The sequence below is a fragment of the Dendrobates tinctorius genome, unplaced genomic scaffold (assembly GCF_039654945.1).
Source record: "Dendrobates tinctorius isolate UK_male_01 unplaced genomic scaffold, ASM3965494v1 ptg000061l, whole genome shotgun sequence".
Taxonomy (NCBI): domain Eukaryota; kingdom Metazoa; phylum Chordata; class Amphibia; order Anura; family Dendrobatidae; genus Dendrobates; species Dendrobates tinctorius.
In genome coordinates this window covers 557,650-583,281 of record NW_027361729.1, presented here as the reverse complement: position 1 = coordinate 583,281, position 25,632 = coordinate 557,650, and the positions used below count along the sequence as shown (strand labels likewise).

The 25,632-nt window shown below is 41.9% G+C and overlaps 1 protein-coding gene across 7 annotated transcripts in view; it reads left to right on the top strand.

The window, feature by feature from the left end:
- ELAVL4 (ELAV like RNA binding protein 4) overlaps positions 1 to 25,632 on the top strand; it is a 160,990-nt gene that overhangs the window by 83,990 nt on the left and 51,368 nt on the right. For 5 of the 7 annotated variants that reach the window (XM_073579159.1, XM_073579158.1, XM_073579157.1 and 2 more), the window contains exon 3: positions 13,595 to 13,681. The exons of the other annotated variants lie outside the window; for them this stretch is intronic. In XM_073579159.1, coding sequence (XP_073435260.1) covers positions 13,595 to 13,681 — 87 coding nt within the window. The remainder of the gene's footprint in view (positions 1 to 13,594; positions 13,682 to 25,632) is intronic. 7 annotated transcript variants of the gene reach the window in all.

Sequence of the window (25,632 nt, the reverse complement as noted above, 5' to 3'; positions counted from 1 at the left end):
CATATATTGGTGGCGAGTGGGTTAATCTAACAAAGGGTTAATGTCACCATTCGATTGTAAGGTGACATTAACCCTTTGTTAGATTAACCCATTCGCCACCGCTACAGGGCAATGGGAAGCCCACACATTTTTTAACAACGAATTAACCCCTTAAAATAACAACTTCAACTCCCAAATTTTGCACACAAACCCACAAGGAGCAGATTAGGTTTGGACCGTGAAGAAGGCGGATTAGGTCGCCGAAACGCGTAGTCACATTTGCGTTTATTTCTGCCATGCACTCTGGTTCCTGATTCTTGTGGGTCGTCTTTTTAACCTTTTTGAAGAAATAAAGAAAAGTATTATTTTACTCCAATCCTGGTTTGCTGAGTCCTTGCTGGATTTCCTCTTTGTTCTCATATATATATATACAGTATATATATATGCATTCTATGTGTCTATATCTATTATTTCGTTTCTGTTAGAAACCCTGTCATAGGGCTCCATTATATGTCCATTTTGCAAGGCGGCGAGAAAATCTCGCCATACGGATTGCATACGCATGCTCACATGTGCAAAAAACGCCACCACACCTTGCTTACGGATGACATACGGAGCACTATTTAGGGGTCATTCATCCGTATTACACCTGTAAACTACGGACCGTAATTTGCGTCGGTTAGTGTGACCCCGGCCTTAGTCTTCTAGTGATAATCTCCTGCTGATAAAACACTGATTTTATTGAAACAGCAACACACAGCCCCGTAAGCGACACATCGTTGGAATCAGGATCTCAGTCAATACAGTGTGCTGCTCTCAGGTTACATAGCAAAAACCTGCTAACAGATTCTCTTTAACCCTTTGGGTCCACTTGACAACTTATCTAGAATGGAAAAAAGGATCTGCTTTTGTTTCTCCCCAGAAACAGCACCACATGTGTTCAGTGTGGTTCAATGCTGGTGAAGAGAATAGGGTAAATAAATTGAAGTACCAAACACATCCCATAGAAAGAGGAGGTGCTATTTTTGGAAAAGAAAAACAAAAGATATTCCTTTTCAGGTTCTGTTCGCTTCTCAGTTTTGGCTACACTGGAGGTGGGGAGTTTTCCATAATGTGAATCTCCATAGGCCATTAAGCATTTGGAATATGTCAAAATAGCATTTTTTTGCCCTACATTGGGCTGAATAGCAAACTGTAGTTTACTGTGCTTTCCTATACTGATGGCATCAACAAAATAAAGGTATACCACCAGCAGACATTGCTCTGAAATGGTGGTCAATGGTCAACATGTATCACTGTATGTTTATACAGAGGGACGCGGGCGGACATACCACTCAGCGAAAAAGTATGTAAGGGTGAGTTTATACTGTCCCAAAATTGTGAGTGAGCGTTCCCAGAAAGATCATTTCCTGAACAGACCCCTGACCACCTGACAAACGAGCGAAACGCTCATTTCTTGAATGAAAGCACCTGACAAACGAGCGAAACGTTGAGTGAAAGCAGGTGATGGGTTTCTGAGAACAACAATATTCTAATAGGATCTGTGCACATGGAGGCACCTGCCTAAACTAAAGCCACCGCAGCCTACATGTATCCGTCAGGCGGTCGTTTGACAGCCGCAGTCTGCCAGTGTACATTTGCCCTAAAACACATCGATTTACCTGCTGCCCTAAGAAAAACCGTAATGATACATCTACATACTGTCACTTAAAACTAGTTACATGCAGATACTAATACCAGGCAGGGGTGGCAAGATATTAAAACATTAGACATCATTTTCTAATAAAATTCACCTTTACAAAAAATTATGACTGTTCAAACCAAACAGAGAAGCTTGGTGCACCCTTGGTGTGGCTGGGTATTTCAGTGCACCTTCCTACCCACTTGTTTTCCATCTATCGGTGCACTCCACTGGACCCTGTAAAGTCACAGCTGTCAATCAAGAAAACGGGGTGAGGGAGGCAGAGAATGGAAAATAATTAGGTAGGAAGATGCAGTGAACGTCATGGCCATAGGTGCCCGTGTGCTGGGTTTGGACAGTCATTTTGTGCTGATGAATAGGACTGATTGCAGTTCGTTGCACAGCCAGGTATTCAGCATACAGTGATGTGGCCCCTTCATTCTTATTATTTATTTTGCAGGTCACTATAGCTATCCATCAGTGTATGAGCTGAGAAGACATTATTAGGCTGTGTGCACACGCTGCGGATTTTGCTGCGGTTCCGCAGCAGTTTTTCCTGCGGTGTACAGTACCATGATTCCCTATGGGAATCAAAAACCGCAATGCAGACGGTGCAGAATTTTCCGCGCGGATTATCTGCGGTTTTCAATCCGCAGAAACAATTGACATGTCAATTCTTTCTGCGGATTCTCCTGCGGTTTGCCATCTCCTCCATTGAGGAGATGAAAATCCGCAGGGCAAAACCGCAGAGCAATCCACAGGTAAAACCGCATGTATTTTGACCTGTGGTTTCACCTGCGGATTTTACAAAATCCGCGCGGATGAATCCGCACCTAATCCGCAGCATGTGCACACAGCCTTAAAGAGGTTGTATCGGACTTTCATGGCATATCCTCAAAGCAGGACGACAATATGAGCAGCATAAGTTGGGGTTTTACTATTAAGACCCCCAACCACTTGAGGGGCCACATCCTCCTTTTAAGGGCAGTTGCAGACAACCGTTTTCTTTCCATCCGAGAAAATCGGTCCAGTTATGCTAATCAGAGCTTGATCAGAGTCGATCTGATTTTCTTGGTGGTGGAGAAAAAAAACTTTAAAAAATTTCTACCTTCTCCATTCAGTCTGTCCGTGAAAATCGGATCCGAATGCGCTCTGATTTTTTTTTCATGGACTCATAGACATAAATGGGCGAGTGCCATCCGACTTTTGGAGACAAATCGTGCATACTGTGACTATTTCTACGGATCACTCGAAAAAAATCAGACATGCGCACAGCCCCAAAGAATAACATGGGCATTAGTGCCACCAATGCCTGGTGTTGCAGCTTCACTTGAAAGTAGCTCAGTTCCAGTAGGTGCAATACCCAGTACAGCCACCACAACATGTGTGGCGCTGTGCCTGCCAGGCAATGAAGATTATGTGGACTTCTCCAGTTATCTTTTTGGTGGCAGGTGAAAGTAGTCAGACTCCTATCAATGTAAACCCTTCTAAAGAAGTTGACCACCTTTGGAAACTTTTTTTTTTTTGCTTAAAATACGTGTATATGGGGCTTAAAATAATTTTTTACTATGGTGTTCATTAAAAATTTTGCACCATTCACCGTTTATAATCTCTGGGTTGCTTTAAAATCTGTCTGTTCCACTAAAAATCCACATAAGGAGGAAGTGAACAGAATAAACACAAAGTTCCAAAAAATTATATTAGAATTAATTAAACAATGTTCATTAGCAAAATTTAATCTATTACAAATCAATAGTAACATCACGTACTGAGGGACACATAATGCTATTAGCCCTTTAAACATACTATTACACAGATATAGTAAATTTTGCAATTTTAGAGCCTATTAATGAAACTCATTAAAGTGCACAATGCAAAGGGGAATACTATAGAACAACTAATACCCAAGAAAATTCATGAGGTCATTCCATTGGACCACTATTTAATTCCACCATCTTTAGCAAAGCCGCCACCAATAAAGTGTACAATGAGCTCAACGCAATGTTACTTACTTAGTATGTGGAGATTGTGCCGTGTCCCTCCACCCCGACGCGCGTTTTGTCCACACTTCTTCAGGGGGGTGTAATAGTATGTTTAAAGGAGCTAGTAGCATTTTGTGTCCCTCAGTATGTGAGGTTACTGTTGATTTGTAATAGATTGAATTTTGTTAATAAACATTGTTTAATTAATTCTAAGATAATTTTTTGGAACTTTATGTTTGTTCTGTTCACTTCCTCCTTATGTGGATTTTTAGTGGAACAGACAGATTTTATTGCTAAATTGACACAAATTACATTTGGGATCATTTTGGCTTGAGACTCTGTGTTGCTTTGCCTATTGATGGCTCCAGAATGAGTTACCTGAGAATTTATCGGTGAACCCACTGTGACGATCTGTAACTCTTTTATCTGTCTTTTTCTGAACTCCTCTCAGCTGATTTATGATTAAAGTTGGATCTGCGCAGAAACAAAGCGCCGGGAAAAGCCAAACGGTGCAAAATTTGTAATGAAGCCCAATGGGAAAAATGGCAAAAAAAAAATATGTCCCCCAAATGTGGAGAACCCATTTAGATCACTTGTGCGCAGATGTTACCTCAATCTGATCCCGTGTCCCCATTCTATAGGGGTTCTATATAGATTGGCTTCCTTTTCATAGTAAAGACCTGACCAAGCTAGCCGCTATTCACCAGCATAACACGAAGCTTGTGGGGACCGATGCAACTTCTCCAAGGGGCCCCCTTCTAGGATAGGTCTCTAGTAGTATTAGTCTTCTCATATGGACCATAGTAGCCTCTGATTTGCTTCAGGGCGCAATGGCAACCCCTGCGCCCAATCTAGCTGTGCTTATAGCTCTTCTGTATGGTGCCGGTTTAAGCATAAAAATTAGCATTTAGGGAGAACGCTTTTCTTTTCTACTGCTGTATTCAGAGATAAATGCTGATTATATCCATGCAAGGAAACACCCTGTAATGAATTACCATTGTACAAGTCCTCTGCAATATCCTGCATTACTTAGAGCCGCATCTCACGGGAGACCTGGAGACATGTGATGTATAACTAATGAGCTTCTTTTTCAAAGAGAATTAGAATCTATACATTTCCAGAGAGCCGAAGATAAAGCAATATGCAGCGTCTGTGCTAGTCAGCATCATTTGCATAGGAGGGGGATAGGAAAGGCAGCTGTTTAAAAAAAAAAATATCCCTCACCCCCCCCCCCCCCCGCAATACGCACAAACACATATGACGGAGTGCTGCTTCAGGGCCTGGGGGTGGCGGCGGGGATGAAAAGTCTTTAAATTGCCAAACAGCTCAAGTGACAGACAGCGAGAGCAAGTCATGTCTGATCTGGGTTAATAAGCAGTCTGCATCGCTGTACCTGCTGCAAGACGCGAGATGAATGCATTACAATTAGCGCTGGGATAAGGCGTTATCTGAGCATGCTCGGGTGTTAAGCGAGCGTTTCGAGTCGCCGCGTCTGCATGCCTCGCGGCTGTTCGACAGGCGCAACACATACAGGGATTGTCTAACAAACAAGGAATCATTGGATGTAATGCAGCTGTCAAACAGCCGCGAAACATGCAGCTGCGGGGACTGCGGGCATATTTTTCGAACACTCCAAAGTGCTTGTTTAAGACACAAGCGTTCTCAGATGACACCTTATCACCTCACTCACTAGTGACGAGCGAGTATACTCGTTGCTCGGGTGATCTCCGAGTATTTTGGCGTGCTCGGAGATTTAGTTTTCGTCGTCTCAGCTGCATGATTTGCGGCTGCTAGACAGCCTGAATACACGTGGAGATTCCCTAACAAACAGGCATTCCTCACATGTATTCAGCCTGTCCAGCAGCCGCAAATCATGCAGCTGAGACGGAGAAAACTAAATCTCCGAGCACGCCAAAATACTCGAGCATGCTCGGAACAACCCAAACAACAAGTATACTCGCTCATCATTACTCATCACTAATTACAATCTATACCAAACCCATCACGTGCATTACCGGCCATAACCCTGCTACGACGTTGCATTTAGGAGCATTTTTGCATATGGAGCTTTTTATAAACAGAAATGTGCAAATCCCTTAAGATGTAACAGCTTTTCCTTTTTTTTCTTACTACAATGTAGCAAACAACCATTAGCATTACTTTAATAGGAGGAATGAGTGTTCTTTTCCCCAGCGTGCAGATTTAGCTATAGGAATGTAATGTAGTCCAATTCTACAGAGGGAAGTAAAAAAAAAATCGTGTTCTGCGTAGCCCCCCTGTAGAGACAGGAGCCCAGGAATCAATCTGACGGTTCCGTTCAGAGAAGGCAGCGCAGTCCCACTCATTCACTGAGATCACGTCGACTGATCCTACTCACAAAAATATGACGTTAGTAGGAATATAGATATAGTAAATCAATCCATTTGTCCCAAAAAATTACCAAAAAATGGCACTTCAGATTAATCACAAACACACACACTTAAGGGCAATAATAATTAAATCACCCACATGAAACGAACCATGTACATATTTAAAAATGTATTTTTATTACAAAACCAATAAAACATAAAAATGGCCACATATCCATTGTCATCAAAAACATACCCCAAAGGGGGCAAAAGCAGAGCAAGGGAAAAGAACAAGGGGGAAATACTCCAATACTTATGCATCCAAGAAAATATTCATATATGTGTGCACAAAGCATCAATCATAATAATAATGAATCCTGAACATAAAGGAGATATCCACATAATTACCCCACTATTCCAACATGCCCATGAAAATAATCTCTAAATAGATGCAGAGGCATATTGGAAAGGCATATAGGAGTGCAAACAGTGATTATCTATAAAGATGAGGTAAGGTGATGTTCCCGATCTGCCCATGACCCCCGCGCCCCGACGCGCGTTTCGCCCTTTCTGCTTCTTCCCGTGTATAGTCCAGTGCATATAACACATGAGAGTCCTATATTCATTACGTGGTTTTATCATTACGTTTTGGCACAAAGTGGACCCTGTGTATTTTACTATTGCAAGTTTTCATTGATATAAACCCGTTTTTTTTGGGGGGGGGACTTGTTTTCCTCCAAATGAGAGGTATGGACACAACATGTAACACATGTTAAGACAGGGTGTGAATTTGGAAGTTTGATAAAAGTAATAGTATTATATTTTTAATAAATCCCGATTACATGATGTGTTCAGGGACGTTCATTGCATTAATAATAGAAACATACATTGCCTGAAACTTAAAGGGGTAATCCAAGTCCACTCACTTCCACATCAGGAGGTGAGCAGGGCCAGTGATGTCGTGTCTACAGATACCTGCTGGCCTCATTAGAGTAGGACAGATGCTCGATATCTGCCACTTGGGCATTAGAATCGGGCATCATTGCAATAGGACGGGTGCACGATTACCTACCACTGGTGAATTAGAATAGGGCATCATTAGAATAAGACGGGTGCACCATACTAGCACTCAGGCATTAGAATAGGGCATCATTAGAATAAGACGGGTGCACCATACTAGCACTCAGGCATTAGAATAGGGCATCATTAGAATAAGACGGGTGCACCATACTAGCACTCAGGCATTAGAATAGGGCATCATTAGAATAAGACGGGTGCACCATACTAGCACTCAGGCATTAGAATAGGGCATCATTAGAATAAGACGGGTGCACCATACTAGCACTCAGGCATTAGAATAGGGCATCATTAGAATAAGACGGGTGCACCATACCTAGCACTCAGGTACTAGAATAAGACAGGTGCACCATACTTAGCACTCAGGTACTAGAATAAGACGGGTGCACGATACCTACCACTGGTGAATTAGAATAGGGCATCATTAGAATAACACGGGTGCACCATACTAACACTCAGGCATTAGAATAGGGCATCATTAGAATAAGACGGGTGCACCATACCTAGCACTCAGGTACTAGAATAAGACAGGTGCACCATACCTAGCACTCAGGTACTAGAATAAGACGGGTGCACGATGCCTATCACTGGTGAATTAGAATAGGGCATCTTTAGAATAAGACGGGTGCCCCATACCTAGCACTCAGATACTAGAATAAGACGGGTGCACCATACCTAGCACTCAGATACTAGAATAAGATGGGTGCACCATACCTAGCACTCAGATACTAGAATAAGATGGGTGCACCATACCTAGCACTCAGATACTAGAATAAGATGGGTGCACCATACCTAGCACTCAGATACTAGAATAAGACGGGTGCACCATACCTAGCACTCAGATACTAGAATAAGATGGGTGCACCATACCTAGCACTCAGATACTAGAATAAGACGGGTGCACCATACCTAGCACTCAGATACTAGAATAAGATGGGTGCACCATACCTAGCACTCAGATACTAGAATAAGATGGGTGCACCATACCTAGCACTCAGATACTAGAATAAGATGGGTGCACCATACCTAGCACTCAGATACTAGAATAAGACGGGTGCACCATACCTAGCACTCAGATACTAGAATAAGATGGGTGCACCATACCTAGCACTCAGATACTAGAATAAGACGGGTGCACCATACCTAGCACTCAGATACTAGAATAAGATGGGTGCACCATACCTAGCACTCAGATACTAGAATAAGATGGGTGCACCATACCTAGCACTCAGATACTAGAATAAGACGGGTGCACCATACCTAGCACTCAGGTACTAGAGTAAGACGGGTGCTCCATACCTATCACTCAGATACTAGAATAAGACGGGTGCTCCATACCTAGCACTCAGATACTAGAATAAGACGGGTGCACCATACCTAGCACTCAGATACTAGAATAAGACGGGTGCACCATACCTAGCACTCAGATACTAGAATAAGATGGGTGCACCATACCTAGCACTCAGATACTAGAATAAGATGGGTGCACCATACCTAGCACTCAGATACTAGAATAAGATGGGTGCACCATACCTAGCACTCAGATACTAGAATAAGATGGGTGCACCATACCTAGCACTCAGATACTAGAATAAGATGGGTGCACCATACCTAGCACTCAGATACTAGAATAAGACGGGTGCACCATACCTAGCACTCAGATACTAGAATAAGATGGGTGCACCATACCTAGCACTCAGATACTAGAATAAGACGGGTGCACCATACCTAGCACTCAGATACTAGAATAAGATGGGTGCACCATACCTAGCACTCAGATACTAGAATAAGATGGGTGCACCATACCTAGCACTCAGATACTAGAATAAGACGGGTGCACCATACCTAGCACTCAGGTACTAGAGTAAGACGGGTGCTCCATACCTAGCACTCAGATACTAGAATAAGACGGGTGCTCCATACCTAGCACTCAGATACTAGAATAAGACGGGTGCACTATACCTAGCACTCAGATACTAGAATAAGACGGGTGCACCATACCTAGCACTCAGATACTAGAATAAGATGGGTGCACCATACCTAGCACTCAGATACTAGAATAAGATGGGTGCACCATACCTAGCATTCAGGTACTAGAATAAGACGGGTGCACCATACCTAGCACTCAGGTACTAGAGTAAGACGGGTGCTCCATACCTAGCACTCAGATACTACAATAAGATGGGTGCACCATACCTAGCACTCAGATACTAGAATAAGATGGGTGCATCATACCTAGCACTCAGATACTAGAATAAGACGGGTGCACCATACCTAGCACTCAGATACTAGAATAAGACGGGTGCTCTATACCTAGCACTTGGGCATTAGAATAGGGCACTATTAGTATAAGAGGGGGGCTCCATATCAGGCACACAGAAAAGAATGACAAGGAATCCTTAGACGGCAGTAATGGCATAAATGCAGCAAATGCTTGTATTTGTCTAATCCATGCAATGCATGCAGGGACATACCCATATGAGATGCTTAGGGTAGACCGTAATGCATGCTAAGATGGTGGAGCATCTTACAGCAGAGTGAAGCTTTGTGATCTTTTCCTTGACGCATGAGATGAGAATGAAATCCAGCAAGGCCCGGTATATTGTTTGTGATAGTCCGATGGAGCCTCCATTGGCAGCTATAATTGCCAGACTGCTCGTCTCCGCTTTCTCTCGCCCTCCCCCCCCCATTCTGCATCTCAAAATCAGGCTTTTTTTGCTTTTTTTTTGTTTGTTTCTCAATCACAATCAAATGTGTTTTGTTCCCAAGAGTGGGACATTACAAAAGCGCAGAGGGTTTGTAAAGGAAATGGCAGCTGTCTAGATCCTTCTCCCTTACGATCAACCGTAAAATCTGCAAAACATGTTTTCCTGGAAACATTCTTTATTCGTAATAAGAAAAAAAAAATCATTTCGTTTTAAAAGGGGTGTAAGAAACTAAAAAAAAATGGTCTGTTTTTTTTTTTTTTTGTAGAAACAGCACCACTGCGGGCTGTATCTGGTATTACAATATGACTGAGCTGCAATACCAGACATGGCCTGCAGACAAGATGGGCGCTGTTTTGGGAAAAATATTTTAAATATTTTTTAAACACTTCTAGTGGTAAAAGCAAACATCTACCCTGGCACTAAAAGTATGTATTTGACATGCAAAATCACCCCATCCATTTGCCTCCCATTGCCTCCTCTGTCCGAAATTCCTGTCTTCCTTCCACCAAGATGGTATGGAAAGAAGAGAGGTAAGCCTGAATTAGTCATTGCCTGCCTATTCCTCTAGGTTGGAGGCAATGTTCAGACTTACCACTGCTCCCTACGCCAATACGACCGCCAGGAGGACCTCAATGCCAGTCTCAGTTAATGAGGCAGTGGGAGGCAAAAAGAAGGCACCAGGAAGGGTGACTACATATGACAAATATATCGTCCCTTTTCAATACCTGGGTGGGCTGTCTCTTTAAATGTTTTAGTGAATAGGCATTCCCAAATATGAAATTGTGAAGTTTCATTCCCATAATTTATGGCACTTGGCGCTGTAGAAATGGATCTTTGCCATATGGCCAAAACATCAAGATTATCTTTTTGGATGACCTATATAATAAAATAAAAAAAATTGTTGTGTCCGATTATCCTTTTGTTCTTATGGAACCAAGATCCTACCCAAGCAGCTAAAGAAACCACAAAGCCATCAATCTGTGTGATACTATTCTAATGCTATCATCCAGCCCCTTTAAGCCCACCAAAGATAGCAAGATATGTCCTTGACATCAATGGTGGACCCATCTCGAGACCCTTCTTTTCTGCTATATAGTAATATAATGTAATATATAAGTCCATATGTCTTTCCTTTTCTTTCCTCTTAACGTGAAATATCCCAAAGGTGATGAAAAAAAAATGTTTGATAGAACTCCTGTCGGGAGTTGTTTCTGCTACATGTGTCTGGGAACACAATATATCATATTTACATATATTGTGAGACATTTGGGGGAAGGTGAAGGGCTGACACATCTATAGGGAGTTAATGTTTAATTAATAGTGGATAATTTCTCCCTGCTTTGTTACTTGTTTCTAATCTTCAGATCCATTGTTTTCCCTCAATTATTGGATCATTTACATTCACTTTTCTACTTACCTTTGCATTTAAAGAGGACCTGCCACTTTGCATTAATATGTACTTGGTTTATCTGCGCTAAAAGGAACCTGACGGCTGATACATGGTGCCCGAAGCGCGGGAAGAATGTATCAGAACAAAGGCAAAGACAAAATATCACATCAGCTCACCCTGCGCAGGTATTGTCCAACCTAATAAGAGGGCGGCGCATGGACAGAAGCCACGGGCCGGCTCCAGGTGAAAATGATCAGGTAGAAGGCAGGAGGACATCCAGCAACCGCAATGGAAAGGACTATAAAAACATTATTTATTAGTAAACACTATACCTATGCGTTTCAATCATTAAGGCTAACACACTAGTTCTACGTTTTTCAAGCAATAAGGCTCTTAACCATAGCCATGATTAATTCTCTAGTGCTATGCGTTTCGATCATTAAGGCTCTTAACCATATCTATGATTACCACACTAGTCCTACGCGTTTCGAGTATTAAGGCTCTTAACCATAGCTGTGAGTAACACACTAGGGATACGCGCTTTGAGCACTGTCTCCTAATCACAACCATGATTCACACACTAGTCCTACACATTTTGAACATTAAGGCTCTTAACCATAGCTATGATTAACACACTAGGCCTACGCGTTTTGAGTAATAAGGCTCTTAACCATGGCTATGATTAACACACTAGGCCTACGCGTTTTGAGTAATAAGGCTCTTAATCATAGATGTGATTCACACAATAGTCCTACATGTTTCCTGCACTAAGGCTCTTAATCATAGATATGATTCACACACTAGTTCTATGCGTTTCGAATAATAAGGCTATTCATCATAGATATGATTCACACACTAGTCCTATGCGTTTCGAATAATAAGGCTCTTCATCATAGATATGATTAACACTCTAGTCCTATGCATTTTGTGTACTAAGGCTCTTAACCATAGCTATGATTAACACACTAGTTTTACACATTTTGAGTAATAAGGCTCTTAATCGTAGATGTGATTCACACAATAGACCTACACGTTTCCTGCACTAAGGCTCTTAATCTTAAATATGATTCACACACTAGTCCTACGCGTTTCGAATAATAAGGCTCTTAATCATAGATATGATTCACACACTAGTCCTGCGCGTTTCGAATAATAAGCCTCTTCATCATAGATATGATTAACACTCCAGTCCTACGCGTTTTGTGTACTAAGGCTCTTAACCATACCTATGATTAACACACTAGCCTACACGTTTTGAGCACTAAAGCTCTTAATCATAGTTATGATTAATGCACCAATACTATGCGTTTCAAGCTCTAGGGCTCTTAAACATACCTATGATTTACACATGTTTCAAGCACTAGGGCACTTAATCATACAACACAAAAATTAACAAACTAGTCCTACGCATTTTGAACATTAAGCCTCTTAATCATTGCTACGCGTTTCGAGCACTAAGGCTCTTAATCATAGCTATGATTAACACGTTAGTCCTTTGCGTTTCGAGCACTAAGGCAAGAGCCTTACTTAGAAGGCTGATCCCCTTTGGCTTTTCCCCCTGTTCCTCTTGAGTGACTGGTTTCTATATGGGGAGAGACCTGACATCATTAGCGATGATCTGGGAGAAACTGCAGAGGATCGGCCTTTTCGACTAGTCTGCTGTGCTGTGACGTGCCGCAAAGTTTCATAGACAAATAAACCTAGCTGAAATCATTAAGTCAGTGCTTGATACACGCTGCCTGTGATTCGGGGAACATGCATCCTCTGTCAGATTCCCTTTAAATGCCGCTTTTCTCCTGAATCTGCCATTGTTTTCTTTTGTTCCTGCCCCTCTCCGTTCCTGAGATATGGCCTCCTTTAATCTTGTTGGCCAAGTGGGTGTGGAGTTCAACAACACGCCCACAGAGAAGAATTAAGGACTACGCCCTTTTGGAAAACATAGGATTAGATGTACATGCAGGGAAAAAGGGACTATAACTCTGGAATGGGGAGGCGCAGGAAGAAAAGAAAAACAGCGCCAAACTTTGGAAAACAGAGACGTTTACCATAGATAAAAAATATATATTTATGGCAAGTGATGAGTCCTTGTATTTGGTGTAATTTATTAAGAGTCTTCCACCATCAATAAGGAGCAGTGCTAAGCTAACCTCATTATTACACAGGATCTACCTTACATTGACTCCAGAAGGTAAAGTCTAGAAATGATAAGTACGATAAGTATGACATAACTATAGAGAGAATGTATAGAATGGTTTTCCTGTAATATACGCTATTGTTATATTTTTCAATTCTCCTGCATTTCTGGAGGAGGATTATGTTCCCAAGTGTTCGTATTGTGCATGCATGAATTATATATTAATAATATATACACTTAATATACCAAGCTGTAACTGTTATTGGGCCCTATTCACTAAGGATTTTTGCCATAGGCCCACATTTGGAGGAACACTTGAAGGATTTAGCCACTGGCACAAAATGGAAATCCCTTACTGAAGAGGGCCCTATCTTTGGGAAAGGTCAGTAGTGTTTGTTACTGCTTTTTAATACAATCTAGCTTGGTGACGGAGGGGTCTACAATGTACAACACATTGAAGGCTCCTTGCACTCGGGGCCGTTATGTGAATGTGATACTAAATCGAGCATTTCATTATATTCATTGAGCTTGTAGTGAACGTCTGTTGGCGATGACTTACATTTTGTTTACTTGCTGGCAGTGGCGTAACTACAAAGTTATGGGCCCCGGTGCTAACTTTCAAATGGTCCCCCCCATGCCAAAATACACGCACATCTCCACTCCGCACACCTCGTACACACGCGGCTCCGTACACCTTGTACACACACGCTCCGCTCTGTACACCTCGTACACACACACCTCCGCTCCGCACACCTCATACACGTGCAGCTCTGCTCCGCACACCTCGTACACTCACATCTCCACTCCGCACTCCTTGTACACACTCGGCTCCGCTTCGTACACACACGGCTCCGCTCACCTCGCACACACACGGCTGCGCTCCATACACTTCATACACACGGCTCTGTTCCGTACACCTCGTACACACAGCTCTGCTACATCCACACTGTAAACCCCTCCTGACCCCACACATAAACTTACCCTCATCCAGCACCATGACAATCATCACAGCAGAGTCCTGCATACACGGAGGCTTCTGATCATGTGACCCCTGACTCCTCCCCCTCCTGTGACCTCATCACAGGTCCTATGCGCACAGAACAGCCATCACGTCAGGCCAATTGCAGCCTGGCTGCCAATCAAAGCACGGAGCTGCACGGCCAATGAGCGGCTGCAGCTCCCAGAGCTGCCACCTTCAAAGTGCAAACTCACAATTGGTCCCCTAAGCACTCCGGGCCCCGTCACAGCTGCGACCGCTGCAAATGCGGTAGTTACGCCCCTGCTTGCTGGTAGCATGGCGATGCCCAATGCTAAAAGAGAAGTCCTCCCAAATTTTGACCCTTATTCTTTCCCCCGAAAGCCATAAGGCATAAAAAAGGTCTTAAAGACACCACTGGATCTCCACAAGATTGTGCAAATGCATTGGTGTCCCTGATGAATAATTACACTTTTTCTTTGATTTAGTTAGGAATTTATATGAAATATTGTAATCTGACCGTTTTTCTTTTACCAATTTTTCTGGTCAAACACTAAAACGTTAATTTGTTTATTCCCAACTTAGCAAGTTATCACCTATCCTATGGTCTTGTGCAGACGGTTGTAATAATCGGACAAGTGCTATCCATCCTTTTTATAGCATTTGTCCCCATGTTATTCTATGGGGCTTGTTATCACTGCCAAAGAACATTCATACGGGTAATGTACAGACCAAGAAGACAAAAACCTGAACCTGACAAGTCCCTGTTCAGACTAGAAAAAGCCCTTCTCTGACCCTGGTCCTTCCCTGCCTGACCGCGGAGGTTGCCACCCTAAGATACCTTAATGGCGCTGCTTACCCTGAACATAGTTAGCAGCTCCTAGTATCGTTAGAGTAGCAATTCCCTAAAAAGTTAAGGAATCACACCCAAAACAGCTGCAAACAACACAAGCTACAGTAAAATGAATGAATCCAACAAAGTCTCTCACCACCAGGAAACACCAATAGGGAAAGTATTTAAAGTTGCACCCGAAAGGTGATAGGACAGAAAAACAGAGTAAATGAAAAACACCTGTTACCCAAAACTGACAAAGATAACGGAACTAAAACTCCCAAAGAAAAGGTGAATCTGCTGTGGCTAAGAAAGGAAAGAGATGCCGACCACAGAACACAGGGACGAGATTTTGAATCCAGAAGCATGAAAGGGCCGTGGTCATGTCCAATTTTTTTTCCACTGACAGACTTGGTCTGATGAAAAAATCATGGCATGCTCCAGTTTGATCTGATATTACGATCGCACTCGGCTATGAGAGTCAGTGAGTCCGTGGAAAAGATTGGACTGCACTCGATGACATCTGAGTTCAGTCCGATTTCCGCAGCCTCACAGAATGGAGAGGATGGAGAAATTATTTTCTCAGATCTCTGTGTGATCACACTTTGGTCAAACTCTGATCAGAGTGTGATTTGTGTAATCTGACAGATTCTCTTAGATGAGAGAATACACGGCCCTCTGTACTTACGGTATCCTATGGATAGATGATAACTTGGCAATCTTTGGGATTGGACCTCCAAGTTTCCTACTGATCCAGAGAACTGAATTCCGAAATTGTCTATGGGTCTTACAGAGATACCTGATTGCTGTATTAGGACTAGTGCTACCTGATGTTTTATCGTTAGTACTCGGACCAATGTTATTCTATGGAGCAGTACTGATCAGCGTTTACTCGATTCGGCATGAGAAAAATGTTGCAGCACAAATCGGATGGCACGCGTCCATTCAAGTCTATGGGTGTGTGGAAATGAGCAGACTGCGCTCAGATGCCCTTAAGGCCATGTTCACACGTTCAGTATTTGGTCAGTATTTTCCATCAGTATTTATAAGCCACAATCAGGAGTGGGTGATAAATCCAGGAGTGGTGACGTGTTTCTATGATACTTTTCCTCTGATTGTTCCACTCCTGGTTTCGGCTTCTAAATACTGATGTAAAATACTGACCAAATACTGAACGTGTGAATGTGGTCATAGGGGTTTTCTTTTTTGCCTTGTTTTTTAAAAAGCATCTTTTAGTACCTACTTTTTTCCCTTTCCTTTTACATGCATTATTCACATAAAATCAGATCCATAAATTCATCATTTGTAAAGTTTCCTATTATAATTATATATATTTTATTGTAAACCAAAAATTTACAAAAATGGAAAAAGTTGTCAAAACATTCTTTTCTTTTACTCATTAATCAAAAATCAATGCAGAATGCCCCAAAAAACTGGCTGTGTCAGTTCTTAAACCCCCGTTACACATAACGATGTCCCAGCGATCCCACCAACGATCCGACCTGATGGGATCGCTGGGACATCGTTAGGCTGATCGCTGGTGAGCTGTCACATAGACAGCCCCAGCGATCAGGAGCAGCGACGCTGGATGCTGGTTTCTAATGTAAACAGCGGGTATCCAGGAGCCGCGGCTCTTAGATACCCGATGTTTACATTAGGAACCAGCGTCCAGTGTCGCTGATCGCTGGTCTCTCGTTGTCACACGCAGCGATGCGCGCTGGCCAGCGGGAGACTAGCGATCAAAAAACAGCCCAGGACGATGCTGCACGATCAGCGATACCCGGCAGGGGGGCGGTCGCTGATCCCCGTCACACACAGCGATCTCGCTAGCGAGATCGCTGTGTGTGACGGGGCCTTTAAACACCCAAAGGCTTCCCTCGCTCCTTTTTCAACATTTTTTTGTGTGTTTTTTTTCATGACAAAACACTATGATTTTTTCTTAAGCAACTTTTCTTTAACACACATTTTTAGTAAGACCAATTTGAATAAATCTCGGGGGAGAAACGCTATTTGTACTGCATTTTATATTTTCTTATTTTCCTATAGGGAACATCTGCTGCTGCAAAAAAAAAAAAAACAGGGCAAAAATGCAGAAAAAAACCATCCAAATAATGCAACTTTATTGCAAAAAAAAAGCACCATATAAAAAATAGTTTTAGACCATGTTTCCACGTAGCGTAAACACAGTATTTTTTGTTTTTTTTTGCTGCATCTTTTTCTGCAGGTGTCCACACCAAAATTTGCAATACCTATCTGTTTTGATTATGCATTTTTTTCTGAATTTTTTCGATGCTTTTTTCTTCAGGATCCCCAAAAAAGCCTATAGGGAGAAAAAAACAAAAACGCATAACTTCAACAGCAACTTTAGGGCTCGCTCACATTAGAAAAAAATTACTGCATGCTCCGTTTGGCGGCGTAGATCGGACAGCTTGCGCTCATACAAGTCTATGGTCATGCGCAAAACCTCGGACTGCACTCGGATGACATCCGAGTGCAGTCCAATATATGCCGGCTTACAGAATTAAGAAGATGGAGAAATAAAGTTCTTCATCTTCTCCCCACCTGTGATCCGATTCCTTCATGCAAGAGAATCGGAGCCCAGAGCACTGACACACGGATCACGCTTGCAGCAGTTTTTGAGCTGAGTGTCATTAGCATATCGCATCCGATACTCTCACATGGAGAAATTTTTTTTCCATCCTCTGTATTCTGTCAGTCTGTGGAAATCAGACTGCACTCAGATGTCATCCGAGTGCAGTCCTATGTTTTCAACAGAGTCATTAACTTGCATGGCCGAGTGCGATCCAAATATCAGATCAAACTTGTGCATGCTGTGATTCCCCCCTCCCCCAGATTGACATGTGCACGGCCCCATATAATTGCATTGGTCCGAGTGCGATACAATGTTTTGGCTGATCGCACTCAGGCTGATAATACAGTTATGTGCAAGAGGCCTTTACGCTACGCAGGTTCACACGAGCATATAACATGGCCTAGTGTTATGCGATAAGGCTGCCACTTGGACCAATGCTATTTTATGGGGCAGCGCAGATCTGCGATTATTTTCACAGCATGCTACGATTGTCAGCCCATCTGGAGAGATTACTTTTTCCGTCTCCTCTGCACCTGTGCTGCAATGCTCTGATGCGAGAGGATGGGCGCACAGAGAACTGACACGCGGATCACGCTCGCAGCACCCCTGGAACCGAGTATCATTAGCATATCGCACCGGATGCTATACGCTAATGTGACCTCGGCCTTAAAGTGATATTAACACTACAGAGACAAAAGAACTAGATGAGAGGAAAGCTAGGTGAGCCATGATGTGTAGGTCCCTGGCTCTGTTCCCTATAACACCCACATATTTGGGAACTAAGAAATGAAATTCTGCACCGAAATGTGGCTCTCGGTCAATGAGGATGCATGAATAGTCTATTGGGGCTGTCTCTATGTCATCTCGCGTAGTCCTTCTAAAAGAGTGCCATTCTCCTTTAATTCATGAGCATGCACAGGAAAGGATAGAATAGATGATTAGGCATTATCCTGTACAGATCGGCTTGATTGGCTTAAGTATGTGCCTGGACTGATCTCCGCGCAGTCCTCTTCCTGCATGTTCCACATAACTACATTTAATGTGATGTGGAAGCTGCTGTTACTTTTAATCAGTATAATTAATAATTATTTTTCCTAAGCAGAGCAGTTCTATTAGAAGCCAGCATCATACGCTGTTACACTGTGCCAAAACTTAATAAAAATATATTACATCATTATGTCTTTTTTTTTTTTATTTTTTATAATACAACCCATAAGTTTAGAGTGAGCTAATTACTTCAATGAGATGTAAGGTCTTATGTGTGTCTTATGCATGAGCAAGATGTTTTTATTTTGCTTTATGTCATTTTATTTATCTTAGGGCAGAGACACACTGGCGAATTTTTCGTCTGAGAATCGGATCGTAAAACTTGCCCTGGCCGGCACCTCTCCTGACCTGAACTTGACAGCTGCATGCTCAGGTCAGGAGAGGTGCCGGCCAGGGCAAGTTTTACGATCCGATTCTCAGACGAAAAATTCGCCAGTGTGTCTCTGCTCTTATTATTCTTTTGTTTCATTATGTTTTTGTTCTGCTTTTTGTCCTTTTATTTTTTTCAATATGTTTTTATTTTGCTTTTTGTCCTTTTATTTATCTTATTCTTTTGTTTCCATGTTTTTATTTTGCCTTTTTGTCCTTTTATTTATCTAAGGGCAGAGACACACTGGCGAATTTTTCGTCCGAGAATCGGTTCATAAAACTTGCCCTGGCCGGCACCTCTCCTGACCTGAGCATGACAGCGTGATGGACTACTATGCAGCTGTCAAGTTCAGGTCAGGAGAGGTGCCGGCCAGCGCAAGTTTTACGATCCGATTCTCGTACGAAAAATTTGCCAGTGTGTCTCTGCCCTTATTCTTTTGTTCCAATGTGTTTTTAATTTGCTTTTTGCCTCTTGATTTATTTTATTATTCTTTTGTATCCATACGTGTTATTCTGCTTTCTGTCTTTTTCTTTATTTAGTTTACTTTTCTTTTCTTTCTTACCTCTACCATTAGTTTTATATATGTTAGCCTTAATTAATACTAGTATAAACATCCATTTTCCAATAAAAAGTAACACATTCTCCCAGACCCAAATGAAACAATGGCGACTATCAGACTTCTGCTATTTTTGACTCAATAATAGCTGTGCAGACCTTACAAAAATTGCCATCAAAATATCAGAAGCCCCTGTGTTGGAAACCTATGAGTGATAGTTTAACTGGTTAAAAGTGGCAAGTTTTTGCCTAGGTTTTATTTCTTCTGCTCCTCTTAGAATTTTGTGTTCTTCATTTGTTTTAAAATTTGCTATGTGGTTCTAGTGATCTAGGCTTTTTCATTCAGCAATACATTTGCTGGTGTTTACCAATGGGGCGTGGCACACACAATTCCCTGGGGGGGCATGTCTTCAGGCTAATCTGTAGGCACACCCACTTGTAAAAAAAATAGCACTTAAAAAATGCCCAGATCTCTAGAACCCTAAGGAGGATTTAAAAAAAAAAAGACAAACAAAATAGAATAATTGGGGGGGGCATCAGGAATAAACAAGAGGAAAAATTGCCCACTTTTGACCTGATCACGGGTCCTTTTTTTAAACGTAGCCTAATGATATTAGTAGTTTTTCATCAATGTATTGTCAATAGTTGACTAGATGGGTAGCCTCACCCCAGTTCATTTATGAGACCCTCTGAAATTATCTATTTTGGGGGGATTATATAGATGACCATTAGTTCTAAATTTGTCATTGTCCCATTACAATTAATTGCAGAGGTCCTTCTATACCCAATGGTGGTTCTATAACAACCGCAAGTATGGATATAGCAAATATTAACTTGGAGTGTGATTGTGTAGACCTTATTGTGATATCCTCACTGGCTTGTGCTGTGATAAATGTCAAGTTCAGGTTCACGGCCTTATGTTATGTAGCATGCTGAGTTTCAATCTAACACTTGCTACATCTGTATATCTCCTGTTGGTACAGCCCTTTAATTAAACATCTGCAGCTCTAAGATTTTAGACTATTTTAGATGTTGGTTTTAAAATATAAAACTGTTTGGAAAGTTCTGTTTCTCCTTGTGGGGAATCAGCTGGTGTAGGGAGACCTACAGGCTAGACACTCTTGGGGAAAAGTATGTAAAATAGTTCTTGACCTTTTACCAGTCTTTTTGCCTGTAAGACTCTCAATGCCACCTGGGACTCCGCAAAGACAACTAGAACCTTTTTCAGCCAGCCTTCCAAAACCCCACTTTGCACTGATGAGGAGTAAAAAAACCCCCCTCTGAAACAGCTGTCTACAGATGGTGCCTCAGTCATGGTTTTATTATAGGAGGAATATTGGCTATCAGGGACGATACCTTCAGATGGCACTAATGACACAGTGCATTTCATCAAAGCTTTCTGGTATAAAATGCTTTTAAATGTCATAAAATGTTTGGGCAACGAGGATTGGCACAAAAATTGTGTGACTTTTGGCACTTTCATAACAGTTTAAAGCAGCTCTGCCAAAGAGACAGAGTTGGAGAGAAGCCTGGTGGCACGGGGGGCATGGCTCCCCCATTAAACTCTGTAAAAGTTTCTGTGCTTTTTATGCCAGAAATGCTACTCCAGTTCTTGACTTGAGTAGAATTTTTGGCGAGGTGTACGGATTCACCAAATTCATTAAACGGGTTCAAAGTTCATTTTAATCAGTAGATCTTGGAATAATAAGTACCACAATTGGATGTGTTTAAAAAAAAAATTCCTGTGCTGAGATAATCTTATAAATGTGCCCCTGCTGTGTACTGTGTAATGGTCGTGTCCGACCATGCAGGAACAGGGTCTGATCATACCACATCTGCTGGACAGGGAGGGACACAAAAGAGTGTACAGATATTACAGCACGGGGTCGCAAATAATCCTTTCTTTGAGGTAAAACATTTGTTTTTAAAAGTGCAGGTTATCTCACAAAAAGAATCAGCTGTGATCCTGTTCTGTAATGTCTGTATACTCTTGCTTCATCCCCTGCCCAGGAGCTGTGGTATAATCAGACCATGTTCCTGTACGGTCGGACACGACCATTACACAATACACAGCAGTGGCACATTTATAAGATTATCTCACCACAGGAACATTTTTTTTAAACACATCCAATTGTGGAAATTATTATTATTCCAAGCGCTGTTGATTAAAGTTGACGTTAAAAATAACTTTGTTTTTTTAGGAAAACCCCTTAAAGCATTGTGCGCCTCTTAATTAATTTTGTGCATCATACTAGAGAGAGCCTTTTATTAAGAGAGGTATAAGCAGTACCAGTCTTAATGGATTCCCCCCCAATTTTCTTCTATAAAAACTACAGTACACTCTGTATATTAAGGACAAGCAAATCGGTTTTAAGTGAATCCAATCCATTTCACAAAATTAGCAAATTCTAGTGAATCCAAATTTTTGGAAATTCAATTTGCTCGAATCCAGTGAAATGCTTTTCAGTTGCCTACCATTTTACTATGTTAATACACCCTATGAAGGGGTTAATAGATCATAAGGAATCATATTTACTTACCCCTCGCCTGTCCCTGCCAACAGACCTTCCGTCTCCTCCTCGACTTCCTATGTGTCACAATCCATTTTTGGATCTGTGTCAGAGTCAGGATTCTCTTATAGAAACCTTTTTCCTTTCAGGCCCTGGGGGGTTAATATGGGCTTTTGCCCCCAGTGGCCGCTGGTGTTACTACAACTGTAGTTGCTCTGCTGCTGGTTTGCCCCCCCCCCGTTGCCATGGTGTTACTACATGTTTAATTAGCCTGCAGGTGGTGATCACCCCCCTCCTTCCTATAAAAGGTCGTCAGGTGCTGTAGCTCATTGTTGGTAATACTGGTCATTTGCTAACCAACCTTGGTGAAGACTGGACCTACCTGGTGGAGAGGGGGTTTAGCTTAAGTGAGAGGCTGTGTTTTTTAACCCCATTCCAGCCCATCTGTCCCATATACTTTAGAGTCGGGAGATCTCAAAGAGTAAAAAAATGGCTTTTTTATTGGCAATTGGGGCTTTTTCAATTTGTATCAAGCTGAATTTGAATTTTGACAGATTCGCTAATCTCTACACATATATTGACATTGCATGCAGTGCGCATTGTACGTTTGACCACGTGTCACTCAGTCTGGTACGGACTGGGGCTAAAATTCAGCCCTGGCATTTGAAAACACGCGGACCCATGTTGTTCCCCTCCCCATAACCAGATGGGATATATTACTAATATTACCGTGGATGGAGGAAAGCAAGATTTACTACAAGACCAATATTTCTAATGACACCTGCGTCACAACTCTTAATAGTATGGGTGTCTTGAGAAAACCGATTCTGTTAACAACCAGACAGGCCCTTCTGGCATTTGCTAGAATTGCCAGATGGCCAGTCCAGTCCTGCACTCAGTCCTTGCAAAAACCTAGGTTGACCAAATCAGGTTAAGTCGTGTAGAACACATTTGATGATACACCGCAGCAGTAACAATACAGTGTAGGCCATTTTTCTCCCACCCCTTGTCTTGCATTGTGGTCAGCCCCACTGATATAATACATAATATTACTCAGATACATTAGGTGAAGTGTGCGCAAGTCACGTTTTCCAGCATTTGCTTTTTTCCGCGTGATGAGTCGAATGCTGAGAGCCACCAGTCCGCTGCCGGTGACATTGGACAAGGACTGTGTGTTATCAGCAGAATACAAGGGAGCGGCAGAATGAATCTGAGTCTGCTGTCTCTGCGTTAGAGCAGGGTTATTTTTACCGTTTGATCCCTGTGGATTGCATTATTTTAACCTTAGAATTACGCTGCTGACTCTTCTCTATGCACATCTGCTGCCACTGCCGCCTTCTGCACGGCATAGGGCTTGCATTATTCATGATAGAGGCTTCCATTTGTGCAGCAGGAAGCCAGTAATAGCCACTGTGCAATATACGTTCTGCGCCTAGAGAGACGCACATAGGCCTTACTGCTCATGTACAGTCACTTATGTGTTATAGTATACATAGGGGTGTGCAGAAATATATATGAGAGTATTGAACATGCGCAGACAATAGATCATGCATGTTAAAAAGGCTAATAGGCTACAGTGTCACTGGAGAAAAGATGCCCGAAAGACACAGCTATGTCCTTACAAATCTAACAAATCTCAAGAGATTATCTATTGTATGTACCATAGTATATAACTTCTTGGTCATAAGTCTTAAAAGTGATATCTACCCTTGAAAACCATTTCTTTATTTTTTTTTTGTGTTGATTAATTTACTATTTAATCCTTATGAGTTTTGTTTTTCTGATACCCCGAGCTCCAAATTCCCTGCAGAGACAGAATTAAATTATAACATTTTTTCTGCATACAGTATAACCACTAGAGGGAGCCGTGGAGCTAATTGCATACTGTTTTACTATTGATTTCTATGTAAAAACAGTATTCATGAAGTCCCTAATCTGCCTCCAGTGGGAGGTAGAAATGTATCACTTAAGTGGCTGTTGTCTTCTTCTTTTCTTCAAGGGTGCACTGCTCCCCTGCCTCTCAGCTTCCCGATTGCTGGGGGATTAACAGTTCTGACCAGCACTATACAAGTTCTGTAATGCCTCAATTATACAGGCAATTTGAAGGTCCTTACCATCAAAAGGAGTTCCAACCTATGGACACATCTTGGATGAATTTGACATTTTTTGCAAATTTGTGGTGATATTTATCACATATCGTTGGAGCTAAAATTGATACTGTGTTAACAAATGGACATATCCTTTAAATGAGTTCAATAATTGCTCCATAAAAAGATTTTGTATACCTTATGAAAAAAAAGTGCCTCCTTTATTTAGCACATCATTTTAGCAGCTTAGTGTCCTCAACTACTTATGTGTCCACCTTTACCTTTCTATCAATTTGGTTGAGAACTGACTATACAAAATACATACATTAATGTGACATGTTAGCAAAACCCTCAACAAAAACATATTAGAACCATTGATTGGCCACATATAGACACATATAGCATAAATATCTCCCAATTGTTTCAATTATGTCAAATAATATATTTATATTAAAAAAAATTATTAATTTGATATCATTAGCAAAATCTATATTTTTTCTTCAAGTCACTCAAAATGACTTATTGTTTAAATCTGGAGGGTTTTTTGTGTTAAGTGTCTTTTTAAAATGTTTGGCAATGTTTTTTTTCATATAAGAATCTGTATTAAAAATAAACAAAAATTAAAATCTTGCAATTTTCACACTGGCCCCTAGGACATTTTTAGATTCCAACTTTCTGTTCTTTCAGGAAATAACACGTACATTAGTCGCAATGCACAGACTCTGACCCTATCTTTTGTAATAAACCATCTAATGAGTGTGTGCAAAGGTCACTGTGAAGGGAGGGAGAGGAGGGTTGGCTTGGACATTGCCTATTGTGATCCCAGAATCCTGTGTTATCAGTTGTGTATAGAGGTTTTTCTTGTCATTGTAATCCTCTGCCTCTGCTGATAAGGAAACTGCTGTAAACTCTTCCTGAAAGAACAGGAAGTATGAGTTTAAAGCCCCCTTCACACATAGCGAGATAGCTAGCGATATCACTAAAGCATCACCGATTTTGTGACGCAACAGCGATATCAGTAGCGATCTCTCTACATGTGACACTTACCTCCGACCAGGCTCCCCGCTGGATATCGCTGATCGCGCGAGAACGGGATGGTCCATTTCTCGTCGTCGGCTTCCTGCTGGTGCTGACGAGCGACTCCATGGACTCGGAGGGAAGACGTCACCCTCGCTGCGTGTGACAGGTAAGTATCGACCGACGACCGCTGCTGCATTGCTGGTGAGACCTGCCTGTTTGGCAGCTCACTAGCGACCATTTAGCGATGCACAAGCGATCCTGACCGGGTCATATCGTTGTCGGGATCACTGGTGCATCGCTAAATGTAACCGGACCTTAAAGAAGCCCCTGGTGGCCAGTGTGA